Source organism: Magallana gigas, chromosome 4 (genome assembly GCF_963853765.1).
Source record: "Magallana gigas chromosome 4, xbMagGiga1.1, whole genome shotgun sequence".
Classification (NCBI taxonomy): domain Eukaryota; kingdom Metazoa; phylum Mollusca; class Bivalvia; order Ostreida; family Ostreidae; genus Magallana; species Magallana gigas.
This window is the reverse complement of record NC_088856.1, coordinates 46,007,825-46,025,820: the sequence shown is the minus strand read 5'-3', so window position 1 is coordinate 46,025,820 and position 17,996 is coordinate 46,007,825. Positions and strand designations below refer to the sequence as shown.

General features: G+C 31.4%; 1 protein-coding gene across 5 annotated transcripts; it reads right to left on the bottom strand.

The window, feature by feature from the left end:
* Positions 1 to 423: 423 nt before the first annotated feature.
* LOC117683229 (N-lysine methyltransferase KMT5A-like) lies at positions 424 to 16,541 on the bottom strand. Of its 5 annotated transcripts, none has more exons than XM_066082581.1 (9): positions 16,491 to 16,541; positions 8,136 to 8,198; positions 6,172 to 6,268; positions 4,939 to 5,098; positions 3,995 to 4,189; positions 3,668 to 3,739; positions 2,702 to 2,773; positions 2,133 to 2,210; positions 424 to 1,084 (listed from the first exon to the last, which is right to left on the bottom strand). In XM_066082581.1, exons 2-5 carry the CDS (start codon positions 8,163 to 8,165, stop codon positions 4,150 to 4,152), a joined length of 327 nt encoding a protein of 108 aa, XP_065938653.1. In that variant the 5' UTR covers positions 8,166 to 8,198; positions 16,491 to 16,541; the 3' UTR covers positions 424 to 1,084; positions 2,133 to 2,210; positions 2,702 to 2,773; positions 3,668 to 3,739; positions 3,995 to 4,149. The 5 variants fall into 5 exon arrangements, 4 of the variants coding, with proteins under 4 accessions (XP_065938653.1, XP_065938651.1, XP_065938654.1 ...); XM_066082579.1 differs by lacking the exon at positions 16,491 to 16,541 and adding an exon at positions 14,320 to 14,431; XM_066082582.1 differs by lacking the exon at positions 16,491 to 16,541 and adding an exon at positions 13,327 to 13,537.
* Positions 16,542 to 17,996: the final 1,455 nt, after the last annotated feature.

Below are 17,996 nucleotides of genomic sequence, written 5' to 3'. Positions count from 1 at the left end.
TACAAAGAATCTTATGTTAATTACATATATAATTCAATTATGTAAATTCATTCAACATTTTATGTTATATGTATTGTAATTTGAAACATATACGAGACAGTAATATTTCTTGTCAAAGGACATGCACAGTCTAGTACCATTGCAACTTGTATGCTTTTATTAACTGTTTTGCCTATAAAAGACACTTTACACTATCACTGTATGACTTAAATAATTAGGATTTCTTGCTAATTTTTACGCACCCTATCAAGACTGAATTTATAAGAAAATCTAATTGAATTGAAAAGTCTTCATGTGTGTTTCATTTCTTTAAAAACATATACTGTTTAAATCAAATAAATTCCTATTTGCCACTTGCTTTGTAAAATCTAGACCTGTGGACTTTGAACACTTCTTCAAACAAAACATAAATCAACTGCAGAATCTTAATTATAATTCATTTTATTTTAGGATCAAACAACTTTAAGCTAAAATTTGAAAGTACATAATTTCATAGTAATTCATGATATATGGAATTTTGTTTATGAATTCAAATAATTTCAATCAATTATTGACATTATCATGCATGATGCGTGCCCTTCTTTACATTTCTGATCATATTTTATCAATTAAAATATCAAATAATGTCTACCCATTTCTGCCATTTCAAAATGTTTCATGGAATAGGAAGTAGAATAACAGACAAAAAAATAAATGTACATTTGTATAAGCCAATAAGCATTTGTCACAAATGCATGCACCCTGTATTAAATTTAGATACTGGCATAATGTTATTAACAAATTGATAATACAGCACAAACAGTATGCATTGGAACTTCATTACGGTAACATAATTATAAAACAGAGAAATTTAACGTTGCGACCACCTGGAATTTCATTTTCTGCAACTTCTCAGACGAGAGGTATTATGTTTTTGACAGCAAACTTCACATTGCGCCAAGTGAAGCCTGATAATGCCTTTTCCTTCCTAATGGCGTTTAAACAGTCAAGCTGACCAGGAGTTTTCCCTAGTTTGATAAAGTTATTAAACTGTCGCTCCAAGGATGCCTTTCTACAGCAGTCCATGTGTGACGTTGAACACTGGCTGTGAAAAAAAATAAGATTTTATTATTTCAAAATTGCTGTATCTTTATCATATTTTTGTCATTAAGGTTATTTGTTCTTCAGCCCAAATGTATAGTCTTTATTCAAAAATAGGTATCCTTCCTTTGAATGTTAAAACTGTATAAAATATAGTAAAAAGATATTCATTCATTCATTGTATCCAAGAATTTAAACAAGAGGCCCAGGGGCCACATCGCTCACCGGAGCAACAATTGCCTTAATTCTGATCAAATTAGCATAACAGTATCAAAATATCTTGACAACTAAGTACAGTAAAAACTTGAAAATCTGCCAATTTTTATCCACCTCTTTATTTTTGGTAAATACCAAGCCCCTTTTGTTGTTGTACTTGTAAGAAGTTTTTTCTTTATTCCTAAATAGCCCCCCCCCCCCCTCATTTTGTGGCACCACTTTTCGTTATGGAATCAGGGTTTCATCAGACTTAAATCTGCATAACCCGTGCTTTCACACTAAGTACTGAGTTTAGGACCGAAAACTTTCCCAGAATATTTTTAAAGATTTTCTCTATATATTCCTATGTAAAAATCCAAACCGCCATCACGGCCCCGCCCTACCACTAGGGACTGTGATTTCGCAAACTTGAATTTACATAGTTACCCAAGGTTGCCTCTACACAAGTTTAAGCCTTTCTGGCCAAATTCTTTTAATAGTCTTAAAAAAGAAGATTTTTAAAGATTTTCTCTATATATTCCTATGTAAAACTTGATCTTCCAATTGTGGCCCCACCCTACACCCAGGGACTATGATTTGAACAAACTTGGATCTACACTACCTGAGGATGCTTCCATTTTAATTTGAGCTCTTCTGGCCTAATAGTTTTGAGAAAAAGATTTTCTCTATATATAATTTATCCCCCATTGTAGCCCCACCCTACCCCCAGGGACCATAATTTGAACAAACTTGAATCTACAATACCTAATTTATATGCAATTAAGTTACTGTCACTAATGGCAACTGGCAGGTGGTGTCCGTAAAAAGTTTTAAATTTATATAATCAAAGATAATACCTTGTCCTTGAGCCTCAGGTTTTGCATGGGGTGGGCATGATGATCTCTCTGTGCTTAGCTTTTTACTTTTACATGGAACTGCAATACAATATACAATGTTAATTACATCTCGATAAAAATTCACCTCAAGTAGCACAAAAGGTATGAAATTACACAGTATACACTATTTACTATTAACTAGAAAATGTAGTTAACTATGCTCTAAAACGACCATAACTTTTAACCTTACAGGACATCTTTGTACCGGTAACCTAGCCAACAAGCAATTACTGTGCATGTACATTATGTAATGTGTTGAATTACTTAAAGTACTTTGACCAAATAAAACCTCAGGTTATGAAACTTACAGTGTAGTGTTTTATCCTAGATACACTATTAAAAAAAATTGGGAATAAAATACAAGTATGAGGTCAGAATGTCCAGTGTACCGGATTGCACAGTTGGCAGGTTGAACAGTGCACACCCTACTTATATTTGAAACATTTGTTGCAATACCTTCTACTTTAATAGGCTACCTAACTCTGGAATATTAAAAAAGATCTGGATCTAATCAACTGAATGAAAAGTACCTTCCATAGGGGATGCAGTGTTGGAATCATCATCAACTTCTTTTTCACTCTCTGTTTCAGTATCAATAGTTTCTATATTGAAGAAAAGACACATCAATAAACAGCCTTGAAAATTCTTGGGGAATAGACAGAAAATAAAAACATGATTTATAAACACACCTTTGTCAGCAAATCAATTTCATCAAAGTCTGCTTTTTAAATGTGCATGATTAATGTATATTGAAAAGAAAACTCACTACGTGTGTGAAGATAATGTATATTGGCAAGGAAACTCACTACATGTGTGTGGTAGTTTTTAAGGAATAAGGAATCATTCTTTCAGTACATGTATTATGGGGTGATAATTTTGGTCGGGGCATGATCAAATCCAATGAAGCTCGAGGGCTTAATGATGGATTTGAAAATTTCCAGCTGTTGTACAATTAAATATTTGAATATAAATAAGCAAACCCTGCTTGCGCCCAAATCATACGTTATTTGAATTTAATGGACTGTATAGTACAAAATCAACTGTGTTATCATATGTTATCACAAGCAAAAACACTGAAAAAGTTAATTTAAATGAATATGGACAAGGAAATTTACTACATGTGTGTGGAAATGTATATTGGCAAGGAAACTCACTACATGTGTGTGGTAATTTAAATGAATATGGACAAGGAAACTCACTACATGTGTGTGGTAATTTAAATGAATATGGACAAGGAAACTCACTACATGTGTGTGGTAATTTAAATGAATATGGACAATGAAACTCACTACATGTGTAGTAAATGTACACTGGCGAAGAAATTCACTCATATGTGTGGGAAATGCATTCAAAATGGAAAGGAAATTCACCACATGTGCAGAAAATGTGTACCAGTATTTGTTATGACATATGTTACACATAAATATTAAATACATTTTAATACATGTACATGTATCAAATCAAAATGAACACTAGAAACATTAAGTAAAAGTAACCTTCATTGTTCTCCTCACTGTCCTGGTTGACATCAAATGGGTTATCATCAAATGGATTATCATCAGGTGAATCTTAAAGAGAACAATAGTTGTAACAATTTATTATTAAATTATATAGTATTTATTACTGTGCAGTTCTGAACTACATGTACTCTCGCGCAGTAAACTCAATATTATTCAGGTTAAAAATTAATTGATTCACTGATTATACTAATTCTTGTTGTAAAAAACAATATGAAATGTTAAACCATGTGCATTTTTTTTTAAAAATCCTTTTGACATTTAAATCACATTAACACATCAACAATTATTAAAATTGTCACATACTTGTCGCCAAGGTAGGTTGGCTTCCCCATAATCATATCTTAACTCTTCTCCAGCTTTAATATCTCTATTTGCAAAGAGGCAGAGCCTTGGATAATTCTCGGTAACCAAAAGGCGCATAACACAGTTATTCAACGGACTTCCGACTTCCTCGTCCTTTATATATTCCCCTTTCTTTCAGTGTTAGTTGCATCAATGCTACAAATAAAAAAAGCAATTTCATAGATTTTTGCAGGGTTGCACCCGGTATTAAAAATAATGAAAATGAATTTACACATATATGTGTGAAAGTGGGACTGGTTTGATCATCGGTTGTTATATATAGCTCAGTTGGTAGAGTACATATCTAGTGAATCTGGATGCCCTGGTTCAAATCTCTGTTTGGCCGTCATTATATTTCCAATCCTGTTACGTATGCATAGTGTTATTTTAGTCATCAAGCAAAGATGTCAGAGTGATTTATTCACTGAATTATAGTGTAATCATGGTAATAGAAAATACCTAATCATTGTATAAAACTTTTTATCTCATGCTCACTTTACTTTCCTTTATAAAGTGCAAATAGTTAAACAGGATATCATTTTCATCTCCATATTTAGTTGAAATGTACGTAACAATGGTGTTTTGCCAATTCTCAGAACTCATAACCTGCCGCAAACTCTGCAATTTCTAAAAACAAATTGCCAGGGTGGTGAGAATATTCAAACACAATTTTTTTTTTTAAAATTCTAATTAATTTTCTGTCATCAAAATCTGACCTAAATTGTACAATTCCCAGCATCTAGTAAACTGTATATGGATATCGATTTCACATTCTCATAAGAACCAGAAAAAGTTGTATTACAAAAAATCTAAAATAGGTAAATAAAACAATTGTATCTCTCTCTCTCTCTCTCTCTCTCTCTCTCTCTCTCAACAATCACAATAAATATATTATATTTGCTTACCACTTCAGACCATTCCACTTAAAGTAAAACATATAACTAGTATGTTTTATTTTGCGCTTCTTTTCTCTTTCTTCTGCTTCCTTGGGCACAATTCTCTCTCCAACATATTCTACCAAAAAGCTTCCTTTTGGAAAATTTTGAGTTGCAAAAACCCCATATCCTTAAAATAAGAAAAAAAATATTGGTGAATATTTTGCATTACATGATTGTACAGTGTGTTCACAAATCATGTACAAAACCTAATTTATTTATAAATGCCTTTTATTATGGAATTATTTGTATAATTGTGATTATCAAATGCAAGGGGCTAAAATTGTTCCAGAAACTAATGACATTTTTCATTTAAGGATCTGCATAATCAAGGGAAACAAATGTGTGAAACTGAGTAGATTGGTACATAAAAACAAAGAAATGATACTATTTTCTATTACACTAGACTCTGACCCGTGTTTGACATATTGCATATGATATCGGACATTCACGAAATAGATACATCGACACACCATATTTACATATCCAAGCTTTAAGCCTACAATAATGCTATTAATTTCACTACACTCTGCTTAGTTAGAATAATCTAACTGTGTCTCGGGACAGGCCTTCACCACAGTTGAAATGCCTCTCATATACCCGTAATGTAGCAAAAAATTGCATAATCGCTTCGAAACGGTTTTGGAGAAAATTATTGAAGCTGCATTGTGATTATAACAGTCAAATTATTCATAACAAACCATTTTGAGGCTGTAAATACCTTTCTTCTAAAAATTTAATTCATATTAATGAAGAATTCAACACTTTTTTACCAATGTTTTTTACTCACTTCGAATTTACACAACATGTTGACATTCAAACTCTCAGGATATAGCAAATTTTCAATGAAAATTTAAACATATGTGTATTATCGTTTCTGAGTTTATCCATGCAAGTGTGATATTGTGGAAACATAAACTAAAGAGCCTCCCGTGATTTAGCGTGAATGGAATGCACATGCGCAAGATTGTAGAATAAAAAAAATCCAGATGATTCCGGATTTTCATAAGGAATTTTCGTTGATTATTAATAAGCGAAGCTTGATTGAGAAAAAATAAAAACAAACTGGTAATCTTCAAATACCAATGATGTTTAAAAAATAAAGAACAAAAGACAGTTTTCTTCTGATTTCTCGATATTAAAGCCCAAAAATTCGAGTCTTTTATTTTAATGTATAGTAGTAATAGATGTGTATCAACTCACCAATTCTTCTGTTGATCAATTCAACTTTTAATGCATCACAGTCCAGTCCAGAACGACACATAAATTCTGCCTCTCTTTTAGGGCTTATTCGTTGTTTCTAGCACATAAATAAATTACTCATTAGAAAAAAGTTTTATTTCAAAATATGCAAAATTTGTCTTTTAAACTATATCACATTGATTTTAAAATCAAATTATCTTAAGGCCTTCCATTTTGGTTTGCAAACTCCTTTTCAACTATTTCAAGATCAAAATAAAAACTTTATTAATATTACTTATATAATGCACACGGTCATAATCACTTGTCCGAATGGACAAGAAGGAAAAAAAGTTAATGTAGAGCCCTGACACCGTGCATACATAAAAAAGATATATTACAAACATAAATTAGAATGCTAATTTTACACAAACAGTCCCTGAAACATTCTATGTAAGCACACGCTGAACGGAATCTGGTGAACGCTAATGAAAGGTGAACGATGAGCGCTGAACGATGAACGGTGAACGATATGTGAACGCAAGATGAACGATTTATTCGGAGTGTCTCGATGGTTATCCTTACATTGTATTTTGACGGAAATCAGGAAAAACATGCTAATAAACTACATGTACAGTGCTGCTATCTTGAAAGTTGACAAAACAGTCCTATCCTATCGACTATCCTGCAAATAATATCTATCCTGTATTATCTTTAAAGTTATACCATACCATTTATGCATGTTTAGGAATAACAGTTAAATAAAACCAAATTTAAGACCATAATATTAATTTTATCAACAGATAATCGAGTAATGTAATGATAAAAATGTCTAAATAATACATAAAACCATTGTTAATCTATAAATTAACACGCAATTATGTTTACTATCTTAAGTTGATCTGTTCAGTAAGACAGTTTATTGTCGAACATGGATATGTTTGTGATTTGGAATCGAAGGAATTATTATTTGAATCGTGAAAAATACACAAATACAATGTCTGTTTCTTATATTTATATATATATATATGTGTCGAATCGTTAGTTGATTGAATTCTTCTGTTTTTAAATGACTGGACTGACTATCTTAACATGAATCATTAAATACTATTTGTGTATCAATTTATCGCTGTATTGTGTAACATAAAATTTTCACAGTAACTGCATACTTAAGCCATTTTCGGATCAACAAAAACAATGCCTGTTTAGGAGAGTGATAAAAAACAACAACAGCAAAAAACAGACCTGCTCAAGAATGTGTACTTTAAATTCCACGGATTAAATTCTAATTAAAATGATGCTTTATGTGTAATATTAGTTTCCTTTCACATTAACGCAAGGTTTTTTTCCTCATTTTGCTGAGATCGATTCTTTCATTTTTGAAGTTCCGAATGAAAATGAATGAAAACGGACTGAATTCGTACGATAAGTGAACGGTGAACGAAAAGTGAACAAAGGTGAACGCACAATGAGCGCTTTCTGAACGGTGTGCACAAAAGGAGCGGAGTGAAGAGTGCAAGTTAACGCACTGTGAGTGCACGGTGAGCGCACGGTGAATGCACGAAAAAATGGGAAAGTAGATGGTTTAAGGGACTGTAATACTTAATACTGTCGCATTGTTTTTTTTTATTATCATAAATTTGATAAAACCATTGATTAATTCACTTTTCTGTTGTGATAATTTCACTTACAAACAAAACAGACCGAGCAACTGATTTTGTTCAAATTGCTGATAAAACAATTTGAGCATATATTGTGACTGTATGACAATTATAGAAAACTTCAATATGTCACACTAAGCAAAAACAAGAATAAACATCTAAATATGAGAATTTGAGATATCACCGGTAAAATGTTTACTTAAAGAATGAGAGATATGCACACCCAAATAACTTTAACATATCAATGGTATTCAATACACATGTACTGTTGTTTGAAATATACCTTAAAAGTTCAACTGTATGTACAATGTTAAAAATTTCACTTACTGCAATTTTCCCCCTTGAATAAGCTGCCATCTTTTTGGTTGACTGCTTTATAACTTACATAAGCTAGAAAAAAGAAGAAAAAGAAGTTGTACATGAATGCCAATACAAATTAAAATGTGTGTTATATGAGATGTCATACTTCATTAATGTGAGTTATGAGATATTATACTAAATGTATAGGTGGATAATTATCAACTTTTCACCTTAATTATTATTATCATTATCACCTCATGATGACTATTTTTTATCACATGAAATCCAATTCAGTGAAAATCACTATACATGTACATGATGTGTGTGGAAATGTATATGGACAAGGAAACTCACTACATGTGTGTGGTAATTAAAATGAATATGGACAAGGAGACTCACTACATGTGTGTGGAAAGGTATATTTGCAATGAAACTCACTACATGTGTGTGGTAATTTAAATGAATATGGAGAAGGAGACTCACTACATGTGTGTAGGATTGTACAGGTAACTCTCGATAGCTGGAAGTACATGGGTCCAAGGAAAAACTTTGAAGTTTCAAGAGTTCGAGTTTTCAAGAGTTTGGAATTTTCTGGGTTGACCAATGGGTTTTAAAATTAGTCTTACCGGATGTTATGATTAAGCCATTTAATTAGTGCTAACCTTACGCTCATGCTTAAACAACGTTTTCTTTTCAGTAAAATATACAGAACTGGATGTTTTTAAAACTAAATTCAAACAACTATTGAATAAATTCATAATATAATTATTTATTTTATGCATCATATTAAGACCAAATTGCTCAGTACTACTGGAGTGCGAGACGATTAACATGTCATAAATGTGATAACTAAGTATCACCCATTGTTCCCACCGTAAGGGTCCTTCACCAGCTGTAAGAACTTGTTCAGCAATATAATCATTACAATGACAATGATGCTGATAAGCATACTTTTAACAGTTTTATAATTCTAAAATTTGACCATGGCTCAATATTATCGTTTCATCTCAATTAATTTCTCATTTTCATTGCGTCTCCAAATTATCGTAAAACGGTTGTGATAATTATAGATTAGGTATTGGTATAGTCAGTCATCAAACAATTATCACCTTGCAGGACAAGTGCCGCCTGAACAAACAACTCGTGACACAAGTCCCGCGTCTAAGGTGTTATTTAGGTATAGCGCTTGGAGATACACGGAGACTTTGAGGTATCGAGAGTAAGAAACTATAGATTATGAACGGGACTGCAGTTTGACTTAGAGAGATCAAGCTAGGGTTTTCGAGAGATCAAGAGTTTGAGAAATCAATAGTAAATTTGCTTAGTTATATAGGGGAAAAAATCGGGACCCTAGACTCACTTCCAGCGATCAAGAACTTCGATTCAATCAAAGTTCGAGCCATTGAGAGTTACCTGTATATTGGCAATGAAACTCACTACATGTGTGTGGTAATTTAAATGAATATGGACAAGGAAACTCACTACATGTGTGTGGTAATTTAAATGAATATGGACAAGGAAACTCACTACATGTGTGTGGTAATTTAAATGAATATGGACAAGGAAACTCACTACATGTGTGTGGTAATTTAAATGAATATGGACAAGAAACTCACTTCATGTGTGTAGGAATGTACATTAATTGGCAATGAAACTCACTACATCTGTGAGGTGAATTAATACTGGTGTAATTGGGAAACTTGCTATATGTGTCTAGGAAATATATATTATATTGGCAAGAAAATTGACACTACATGTGCATATGAAATACATAAAATTGTTGGCAATGCAACCAACCATGGTAAATGTTGGTTGCAAGAAAACTCATTACACAAGGTGGGTTGATTCACATGTATAACATAATGTATATGTTATTCAATTAAAACTTACTGCACAAGATTGGTAAAGAGGCAACACACAGACCATGAATATCAGGCATTATTACATGATTGTCCACTAATGCGCCAAAAGTATGTCAATTTTTTGTTTTTCCCTATATATTTCATCGAAAACAAGACTTTTTTTTAAAAGGTTTTCAGGTCAGATTATTGGTCAGATTTTGAAGAAGTTGATATTGATTTCCAGCATAGTAGATTCAATTTCCACTTGTTGTCGTACATTAGTTTTTGACAACTCATTTGTAAAATTTGAATATTTCAAACACAACACTGAGATAGTTTTTAAGAGCTCTACTATATATTTTTTGCAATGTATGAGCCGAACAATCTTACTTTGAACTGTTTATATTAAATTTCAGTAATAGAAGGTTGGAAAAATATTCAAATAAGATGCAAAAAGACTCAGCTAGAAAAATTCTTAATGTATCAATCCAAGTCTTTTCAATGTACATGGTCAAAGGGTTTCATTTTAACAATTCTAAAAAAAAAAAAATTTCAATAAATATATGGTGAAAAGAAAAAATAAATTGACCTACTTTTGGCACCTGAGTGTACATACATGTATATGTCCCTGATTTCCTGAACTCAAGTATAATTTAAGCTGGTCTATTGGGGAAGGGGGGGGGGGTGCATAAAAAAAAACCCATTAGAAAACCTCTTTATTTTTAACCATATGTAATTTACATCAGCTCTAGTTTTAAAAAAAAGAAAAAGCAACCATCTGGTTCTTTTTGCGGGCAATCTCAAAATACAGGTATATTTTTCTATAGGAATATTTAGAGAATTTTCATTTTCCGCATTTCGTAGCAGATTTAAAAAAATACTACAATAGAGATTTTCTTTGAATTGTGATATCGCGATTAGCAATATCATTTTGAACCTTATATGTAAAAAATACTAAATTCAACCATCTAGTTTAAGTGAGGGTCATCTCAAAATATGAACAGTTGATAAATTTTGCTATATACATGTATTTTGGGTACATGTATTACAAATGTAGATTAATTGCTATGATGGATTCATTCAAAATGAAGCAAAATAATCCTGGAGATACCATCATTTAGTGTATACAGTTTCAAAGGGTTACGATTTTTACTTTTTCTTTTTTCCTATATACTCCTTCAAAGCTTCATTTTATCATAATGTCGACATATAAAGCAAGTTCAATGGCAATGCTCACCTACCAAACCACAGAAAAATTGTGGAAAAAAAATTGTTTATCATGTGTTTATTGTGTTCAATTTAATAAATGTCTATATCTATATAAATCATAAAAGGTTGAAATACACTGTATTTTACTCGATCAGAATGCACAAAAACATGAACCATGCAAACTAAAGTCAGCCTCAACCTTAAACCAGATGAGAATTGCGCAGATTAAACAACTCATTTTAAGGTTTAATTGATTAACATTTTAGACAGAAAATTAGAAAGTAAAACTGCTCATATTCATAAATTGTCAGTCCAAACCAAATTGAAATTAGACCATACAATTGGACAACTCATACATCATGCGCACACTACCGAGAGAGTTCTCCATACATGTATGTATTTGTTTTATCTCTGTAATATAAATAAAAAAGGCTCTTGTAATTTTTAAAACAACAATTTGGGTCAACACTAATATCAAATCTCCTCTTGCTTGATCTTAGATTCAGATAACCACAGACATAGTCAAAATGATGTACATGTAGCTAGCTGGGTGTTCAAGAAATAGACAACTAGACATGAACAATTCATGAATTACATGTATTACCATGATGACTTCAATCTAATGTTTCAACATGTGCCCTATTTGCAAAACATCATTGTTTATTCACCTGCCATTTTTTATATGCATTGTTCCATCCACCCCCTCTAGAATTTGAATTTTTCCTTTAAATGTACCACCCTCAAGTCATGAGATGAGCTGCTACAATCCCCTCCCCCTGAAATAGTTTTATTTGTTTGTGTCAGAGAGGAATTTAGTGTTTTTTGTTACCAATATTCTGGGTTGGATTTCTGCAGACTGCCCCCAATAGGCATTCCTGTATCTTGCTATAAAGTGATGTGAAACTCAGAAAGGGGCTTATTTTTAAGGCAATTTGATTCATCATCTGATAGTCTATAGAAAGATAGATTAAAGACTGGATGGTGCACCTTATTCCTTAACCACAGAAACTGTTTTTGATATCTATTTTTACTCTTTTTCTTCACTTGACTTTAACTTTTTAGCATCCGAATTATTATTAAGCTAGTCAGAAACTTCAACTTAAAAGTAAATGTCCCCTTCGGCTACCTCTTTTGTAATTTATAGTAAATCTTTAAGTTTATTCATACAGTCGTTGACCAGTTCCGAATAGTTCATATGTTGAATAGCAAATAGTTATGGAAATAAAAGTTGGAGAAAAAATCATTACCTTTAATATAATACACTTATAATGCTTGTTTAAATTTTGCAGTAGTTTCATTTTTTGCGGTCATATACATGTACGTATTCAATACTACAGTCTTACATTAGTCAACCAATATTAAACTTTTGCTTTGCCAGGTCATTGCAACGTTTAATATTATGTGCATAAAATAGTCTGTTGATGCCTTATATTTTCACATGTAACAAGATTTCTTCTATCAAAAGTTGTTTTGGTATTATTCTTACATACCCATATAAGCATGCAGGATATAAATTTTAAAAAATGCAGAAGGATGAAAAATCTTATTAAGCTGCCATTTTACAAATTCCAAAAACTCAATTTGTTTTTGTCTGTTTCAGGATTATATGAAGAAATAGATTAAAACAATTACTTCTGGAATTCATTAAATTTTCTTACTAAGTCTTAAATAAATCATATTGAACCACACTAATGATAAATGGAGGTGCGGCAACTGTACTCCGACAAGATATTAGAATTTAGAAACTACATGTAGTCTAAAGTATTGTTATAGTGATCTTGTTTGTTAAATCCATGCAAATTAAATTAACTGTATAGGTTAAAAGAATTGCCAATAGCTGGTTGGTATGCATCAAACCTGTTTTTCAATAGGTTCAATTGATGGTGTTTAAATAGGGCTAAAACTTTTTATCTGCATTCGATTTCCATGGAAACAGCTACGCTATTCAGAACTTATTGATTTATTCGTAAATGGTAAAATGGCTTCCAATATAATTTTTTAGGACAAAATTCTAAATAAAGCAATATTGCATTACTATCAGCAATAATATAGCGTACATCAGCCAAAGAAAAAAAAAAGATTTCAAAACAACACCCAGGAACATTTAAAGCACCGCCAAATCTATACCCTATTCAGTACTGGTCATTCTATAGAAAGAATAATCTTACCGTGACCAGGCTACGCTCAGGTCACAGTAAGAATTCGTCCCATATACTTGCAATGTAGCAGCTGCAAAGCGGATCTGCTTCGCATCGACTTTAAGTCTGTTAAAAACAATCTGCAGGGGTAAAACACAGCATTTATATTACAAACCTTTTTGAAAATGCATATGTAATTAAGTCCACAAAATATTCATTATTAATACAATGGGTCATACAAAGGCATTTTGTTAATATATCTGTGGTAGAGTCAGGTATATTGCATTCCTACTAGCTCTGGCTAGTGGGTTAACCCTTTATCTCGCTCGGTAGAGTGCTTGACTGGCGTGTCAGAGGACCCTGGTTCAAACCCCAGCAGAGGCACAAAGTGTCTCTGTTTGAATTTGCCTGCCATTTTGCACTCGAAATATCTCGGATTTTATCATTAACATGGTGACCAGTGATTTCATTGCCAAAACCATTAATGTGGTAAAATGGGATTATAAATGAGCAACATTGTAGGTATTTGAGACCAATCAAATGAAAATATAGGCAAGATACAACCGAGATATTTCTTTTTTCATTTGCTACTAAGAATTACAGTAAAGGGCACAAATTCTATCATTTAACCGGGTTAGTTGGACATGTGTCATTTTAAGAAAAGACCATTCTATCTAGTCAATCGACAGTAATAATTATTGTTTATCATTGCATTGCATCGATTTCGTTGATCAAAATCATACTAATATGTTCCAAACAATTCTCATTTATTTAGCAAAATAATTTTATGAAAATAATACAAGAAAAAAAAGACATGTTATTTAAAATGTCAATTTAAAAAAAAAAAGTGTTATAACCAAGCTATGTAGCTAAATTAGGAGATTGTGCTGGACTTGATCACGTTACATTACAAGTGCAGCTGTTAAACACATGCACATGCTGACGAAACGCAGAGAGGTTCTACACTTGTTCACACGTTCAACTTCTACTACAAGATTGTCACTAATTATTCAAACGACTTACAGTTCTTACGTAGCTTCTTTTCCTTTTTGGGGGCTGTAGTAATTCGTATAAAGCATGCAGGATGGAGGGGTTTGTTTTGTGACATTTTTTTTACCGGATATGTCGCGTCGTAACACTGTCAGGTCAAGTCGTACACAGACCAATTCGTATACAGGTCAACTCGAATACAAAGAATTGTTCTCATATGTATTACAGGCACTCAAATCAATAAACTTCAATTTAAAAAAAAGAAGAGGTAAACTTCAATGAATTTGAAAATGAAGCAGAGTAAAATTGTTTAAATAATTACCTTGTAAAAGAATATTTTTTTTTACTTTTGGAGAGTGTTTACAAGATTCAGTATTTATTTAGCTCTCTTGTAGGTTTTTTGTTTTTGTTTTACAAGTTTGCATTGATGTCATTAATTATGAGGATGAATATGGTGTAAAAATTGATCCCGAAAGATTTGGGAGGGGGGGGGTATTGTTTTTATAATGATTTATTAAATTTTAAAATGAAAAAAAAATGAGTTTCCTCATGGGGATCAAACTTCATATATATCTACATATAGGATTATTAGAACCATTTCTTTGTATCAATGTAATGAAAGATAAATAAGGGTGCAAATGATAATAATAATGATAATAAAAAGATTTAGAGAGTTTTCTAAGTGATTTACTGCATGTATTAAATTTTAAACATTAAATTAAAAATTGTTGGTTTCCTTATGGGGGTTTAATTTCTTAATAAAAGGGTTTTCCTCAAACTAATGCTGATTATTTGTTTGTAATAATATCATTAGGGGGAATTAGGGTGTACATTCTGGTCCTGAAAGATGCATGTGGTTTCCTAAATGTTTAACTATACCTGTCAGATCTTTCAACGATAAAAAGAAAATAATGTGTTTCCTCATATGGGTCATAGTTTATGATAATAGGATTTTCAAAAAAAAGGATAAGAGGGGTTTTCAATTTAATACTGGTTTTTAACATTAAAATGAAAAACACGGTTTTTCCTTTGGGGTGCAATTTGTAAATGAGCCTTTCCCTTAAACTAATACTGATTATTACTTTGTTTTAATGTCATTAAGGATAAATTAGGGTTTAACATTACTGATTTTTTAACGTTAAAATGAAAAGTTTGGGTTTCCCCATGGGTGTTTATGTAAATAATAATAGGATTTTTCTTAATAATTATTCTAATAATCATTTCTTTGTTTTAATGCAAGGAAGAGTAAATTATGGTGCAAAAATTAAGCTCATGAAATTAAAGGGTTTTTATAAGTGATTTACCGTACTGATTTTTTGGGGGGCATGAAATTGAAACTTAGAATTTTCTCATGAGGGTGTAATTTAATGAAAGAATTAATATGTGATTAATATAGAGCAACAATTTGCTAATTTTTCTTGATTGATTGAAGAGAACTTTACTAAGAAACGCCACAATTAAAGCCGTTGAACAGAAAATATTTCTTTATTTTGGATAAAATGTGTTGGGTGTAAATTTGAAAGTTAAGAAACATATTGTTTATTTCTTCATGATTAATTGTTTGTTGTGAATTCCAAAAGAGAATATAATTAAAAGATTCCCCAGTTAAGGCCTATGAAAAATTGTTGACCCCCTTAAGGAAATCCATATTTTTCTCCTCTTGATAAAAAGTATATACTGTAGAGAGTCTAAATTTGAAAAGTTCCAAGTTAATGTTAATTTTTTCTTCATTATTCTTTAATTACCCGAACAAATTACAACACATTTTCACAATTAAAACCCCTAAAATGTTTAGAAGAACATGCAGGAGGCACATAATTCTCGATTGTGCTACATGCAACTTGTTAAAGTCTAGAGGAAATTCTAACTTTTTGAGAGTTTATCAAAAATTTCAATGCTATACTGAAATTGTAATGAAATAAATGATTATTTAAAACACAAATTAATAAAAAGCACACACTACATGTGTTTGACTACTACCGAAATTAAACCCAGTTAAACGTAAAAGAAAACCATCTTAACCATCTACAACTTTATGAGGTGACACACACAAAGACATGTAAATTTTCCTCAATTTAGCTGCAGAATAACGAAAAATCAGATGTCGCATTTAAACAAATGATCTAAAATTATATATTCGAAAGAAAATTGGTGTAAAAATCAACAAAAGATTAATTTTTCATGAAAGAAATAAGTGATCGTACCTTCTTTTGCGTTTCCATTATTTCCATAGGAAGTTGAATTTGCGCATGCGCAAATGTGGCAAGGGGGCAAAGTGTGTAACATCCCCATTTAGACTCGATATCGTGTGTAACAAAATTCATGTGTAAACCGGAAACTCACACTTTTTATAATTTTGTATTTTCTGGGTAAATCATGGTCGAAAAACCCGATTTACGGGGTTCTGCAAACTTACTACACGGATTTGTGTCGTAGGTTTTGAAAATGTAGTAAGTTGCACGTGTGTAAACTAGTACATGTCGTAGGTGTCGGCATGATACAAACGCACACACACACACACACACACACACACATATATATATATATATATATATATATATATATATATATATATATATATATATATATATATATATATATATATATAGCATATGCAATCCGTTGTGTAAGAAATGCTTGTTATTGCTACTCCTCTGAATTAATATATAACAGATAGAAACCTGAGAGATTCTCTAATATAGTTCTTAATGTTATTCATACCAAAAGGATCCAATCTCCCATTATAACAGTAATTGGTCCTGAAAGTTTCCTAATATCACTAAAAACACAACATTTTAGCCATGCGTTGTAAAGACGGTTGTCCACTTGATCTGGAAGAATCTACCGTTGCCGATAAAAAAAATGACGTAATGGTCTTAGATCGGGGACATTCGATAATGCATTATAATTTTAACATCATTCTATATCTTTAATTCATAAATTGGTACATGTGAAGAATAACCATTTTAATGATGTAGTAGGATTTCTAAAGACATTTCAAAACATATCATTTCAGTTCAAGCCATAGAGTCATTTTAGAATCATTGCCTCTCTTGTACAAAATGATTTATATAGTTATTAATTTGAAACCATAATATATAGACACTTAAAACCTTTACCAATATTTTCTGCTATTATATACTATGATATGTAGTTTTAAGATACAGAAGGTGCAACATATCAAAAATTAAGACTTCTTTCGTGATATGCTTTATGTACATCGTTTCTGTGGACTGGTTTATTACATTAATAAATATACTGTAGCTATGGCAAAAAATCCATGTTTTTAAAATATCATTATAATTGTATGCTCATTCTTATTTTTTTATTTATTTAGGTATGGCACAGAATAAATCTGCAGAAATGTTTCATTTTTTTTTGTAAAATATCACGAATGATTTTATTATAAATACTGTGACAATATTTTTATTAGCTTTTTAAAATAATTGTTAAAATGTATGAGAATCAGAGCCTAATTCGAGATATTTACAATACACTGGGGCGTTTTTTGATTCATTCTTTTCTAATTGCAATGCTGTTTAAAACAATCGGCATGATGTAAAGAATGTGCTTTACAACCACAATAATTCTGAATAAAAGTACATTTGATTATAAGGAAAATAAACACAAAAGCATTTTATGTTATAAAATAATATTCCTATGTTCATACAGAATCTGACGAAATTACAAATTACAAGTTTTTAATTACA